Below are 3804 nucleotides of genomic sequence, written 5' to 3'. Positions count from 1 at the left end.
CAGGCAGGCAGGCAGGCAGGCAGGCACTGGCCCCACTCATTCAGACGAATGGAACGGCAACTGGGAACTGGGCTGCACGCCACTGCTCTTAATAATTCCAGAAGAATTCCTCCCCCACTTCTTTCTGCCTTTATCCCCCCGACTGACTGCAACCATACGTTGTTGGGGACCGACCTCCAGACGGAACAAAATTTTCCCCATACGTATGTTGTGTATAGTGTGTTGTGTTCAGGGTGTATTTATTTGAGTTTTCTTTGAGTAATGACAAAACAAAAAGAAACCACGAGGAAGTTTGTTTTAACTGTTAAAATAAAACATTTATTCACATATCACGACTGCTTATTGGTCTACGCAACAGAGCAGGTCACACAAAACAAATATCATACAAGTACACTTTACAATAAGATTTTCATTTTTCATTTTATGTTATGTTATAACCGAAGAGTCCATCACAATCAATCAGGTTTGCAGGAAAGAGACACACTAGTCAGGAAATGTAGTAACTAAAGTGGAAAAGCTGAGCGGTCGGAGCGAACCTCGACCAAGAAAACTGTAATTATTTTCACTCCCCATACTATCTGACGGTGTCGCGCATTGATATGGTTCCTTCCTGTTTTTCAGTGGCTTTCTGTTTTTTCAAATAAGCCTTGGAGTCGACGAGATCTCATTCCTCTGAATGACTTCGCTCTAAAGGCCTCTGCTTGTTTCGTATGCAGTCAACTGTCGCATTATTATGGAATCATTCCATTTTGAATGGAAATCGATCGCTCCATTTTGTAGAATAATGCATGAAGTGGATTTCCACCTCGTCCATTTCCCTCCCAAGGTGCTGCATAACTCGCGCGACGCGTTTATGACGCGACTGTGGGCCACCGTGAGAAATTATATTTTGAAACGATATCGTTTCGACGTCTATTCCACAGTTTTTAAATCGTTTCGATGTTGTAACGACATATGGCTTTGACCGTCATTTCTCACTGGATGCAAGCAAACACCAGAACGTGCCAACTTCACATTGGCTAAGTCTGACGCCCAAATGTGGTGTAAACTACCAGCATAAAAGCAAACAGATTTGTAGGGTAAGATGCTCAATGATGGACACCTTAAGAGTTGGATCTGCCCAGTGATGGACATGGACACATCTTTTTCGTGGAATGTAAACAACGGAGCACGGAAGATTCGCTTGTTATACCACGGTAGGAGTCTTACTAGAACATTATTTCTGTGGCAAGATATCGTAAAGAGACGAGTTTGGCTGCAAAATCGAGAAAAGTGGCAATCACTGGGACAAGTATCCATCACTGGACATCTTACCCCAAATTTAACCCATCTTGTTCGTACCATTTTGTACGCTAGCCGTTTACGAGATGTAGACACCAGATCTTTTTTTCCTAATGGTAAGTTTGCATGCCCTAGCCATGATGGGCGGTCGCGGGCTTTGAACAGATAGCTCAGCGTCCGTCATAAACGCCCCAGTTGTCGTCTTAATCTCAATGTTTTGTATCAGGTAACATTTTGGGGTATGGGAAAAGCTAAGTGCCGGGAAAATGGGGTGGGGGACACTTTGTAAAAGTCAAGTTGAATCCAAGTTACTCACGACGATTTCCTTCTGTTCTATTTTTCTTTTCTTAGAGAAAATGAGACAAATCAAAATAAAATGGAAACACAAAGTTTTGATATCGATTGGCATATGGCACAGTTATAGGAAATTCCCGGGAATTTCACGAACTAGTCGCGACCTTAATAAACACAGTCCTTCGGAATTTCCCAACAGCCCATGTAGTGGTGTTAAATAAAAACTCCGCGAATAGTCCAAAATCGCTCACGTAGAGGTTGACGATGGTTAATTTATTTACTGTCGAAGTAAGCTGTCAAATATATAGGCGCCCAATAGCGCGTCTCAGTTAACGATCATGAAAACTAAACACCACTTCAAAGCTAGTGAACGAGGTTCTCCCAAAAGGGGTTTGTGTGCGAATCTTCGTCACAAAGATGCCGTCGAAAGAAGTTTCTTTCCACGATGACTTCTCGACCCCCTCGCCTCAAACAGCACGTTCCTTCTGACTTGTGACGCACAGCGCCTGGGTGCCCAGCAAACAGATGGGGGAGTACAAAACCGTCCAGACGATTGCACGCCAGAAGACAAGTTCATCTTGCTTAAACGCGCACACACACAAACAAAATATATATCATGCACTCACAAAACACGCACACTCCATCAGAGTCCCCGTCGCTGTGGGTTCGCAAATCCTTGTCCAAGGGAGTTATTGTCAATTATTTTATTTCATGAATTTCCACTCGCTTACTGCTGCCATAGGGCGAACCCATCAAGCAGAGGTCACTCGGCAGCGTCGTGAAGCGCAGCGTCAAAGAAAAACAAAACTGGAAGGCCGTCTCCAGAGAGACAAAGTTTGTATTAAGACTTGACGTCGTCCTAGTGACGATCTTCAGCGTGGCGGTGAGGTCAGGGGCGCCTGGCCACGACGCTTCCGAGCAGCCTCCTCGTCGTGAAGGGCGTCGATGCGGACGGCACCGTCCCGGACGACCGGCTCGCCCAGCGCGGCCGCCAGGAAGGCCGCCTCCCAGCGGGCGACGACGGGCCGTGCGTCCCGCCGGGCCCCGCGGCCTCGAGCAGCGGGGTCGTCGCCGTCCTCCCGGGCGGCAGGCGTCGTCGGCGTCCCCGCCGAGTCCAAGAGGCGCGCGGCCAGGGCGGAGCCTCCGCCCCCGCGCCCGAGCATGGACGTCAGCAGGCGGTGCAAGGCGAGCCCCAGAGCCCTCCGCCGAGCGGGTCAGATATCTGCAAGCAGAGGGAGGAAAGTAACGGGGTTACATATTTTGAACGCCTAGCCAGTACGTTGACAGTCAGTGGCACAAAATTTGACTGAGATTTAAAAAAAAAACAAAAAAAAACACATCTTTGTTGTTTTACATGGCATGGACACGCAAATCTGTGATGAGCTACACTAAACTGACAAGGAATGGAGGAAGAGTACCCTAGTGTCCGTTTAAACTCCTCAAACGAATACCACAAGGCCGCGTGGGAGGATCACAGCAGGTGCTAGCCAGACGATCATCAAAGAGGCACGACGCAGCTCTGAGAGGGAATGGAAATACTCGAAGGTTTGGGCATCGTGGGGTAAGCGATGGCTGGTGGTGTCTGAAGCGCCCGGGCAGTAGGCAACCGCGAAGCGCACACGGCGAGCGGGCGCGTCTACCCGCTCGTCCGCGGGCGCTCCCACCGGAGGTGAGCCCGGCAGCCGGCTGGCCGGGGCGGAGCGGATGGGAGGAGGAGGAGGAGGGTTCAACGGTCTAACTCTCTCACGCTCGCTGCGCGTTCCGTTCCGTTCCGCTCCCCACCCACTCATAATCTGAATGCAGAAATTGTATAAATAAACACCAAGAGACGAGCGTGAGGGGGTGGGGCTCCCCCGTCACGCGTGGCCCCACGTAAACGTGTTATTTTTGGAAACGCGGTACAAAAAATACATAACTTTACCAGCACAGCCGCTGCCGGCCGCTGCCGTCCGCCGTAACCGCTCTCTCTCACTCTCTTCCTCTCTCTCTCTCCCTCCCTCTCACTGGCCCCTCTCTTCTTCGCCCCGGGGCGTGCCTCAGTGGGTTGCCCGCCCGCCCGAGCTCCGGAGGTCGCGAAGGGTCATAACCTCTCCCGAAGTGTTTCGTTTCGCGTGTCCGAGAGAAACCTTGAGGTGGAAGGGGAGGGGGATAGACGGGGGGTCTCGGAACAAGTAAAACACCGGTGTGACCCGGACAAACAACTTTATCCAGCCAGAAAGGTAAGGTTTC

General features: G+C 50.1%; 1 protein-coding gene across 1 annotated transcript in view; it reads right to left on the bottom strand.

Moving 5' to 3' along the window:
* Positions 1-291: 291 nt before the first annotated feature.
* Positions 292-3804, bottom strand: part of LOC113215479 (serine protease HTR4) — a 75530-nt gene continuing 72017 nt past the window's right edge. Inside the window, exon 4 of the mRNA XM_052266347.1 lies at positions 292-2797. Coding sequence (XP_052122307.1) covers positions 2790-2797 — 8 coding nt within the window. The 3' untranslated portion in view covers positions 292-2789. The remainder of the gene's footprint in view (positions 2798-3804) is intronic.

The sequence above is a fragment of the Frankliniella occidentalis genome, unplaced genomic scaffold, assembly GCF_000697945.3.
Source record: "Frankliniella occidentalis isolate FOCC.00 unplaced genomic scaffold, Focc_3.1 Scaffold37, whole genome shotgun sequence".
NCBI classification, from domain to species: Eukaryota; Metazoa; Arthropoda; class Insecta; order Thysanoptera; family Thripidae; genus Frankliniella; species Frankliniella occidentalis.
This window is presented reverse-complemented; position numbering and strand designations above follow the sequence as displayed.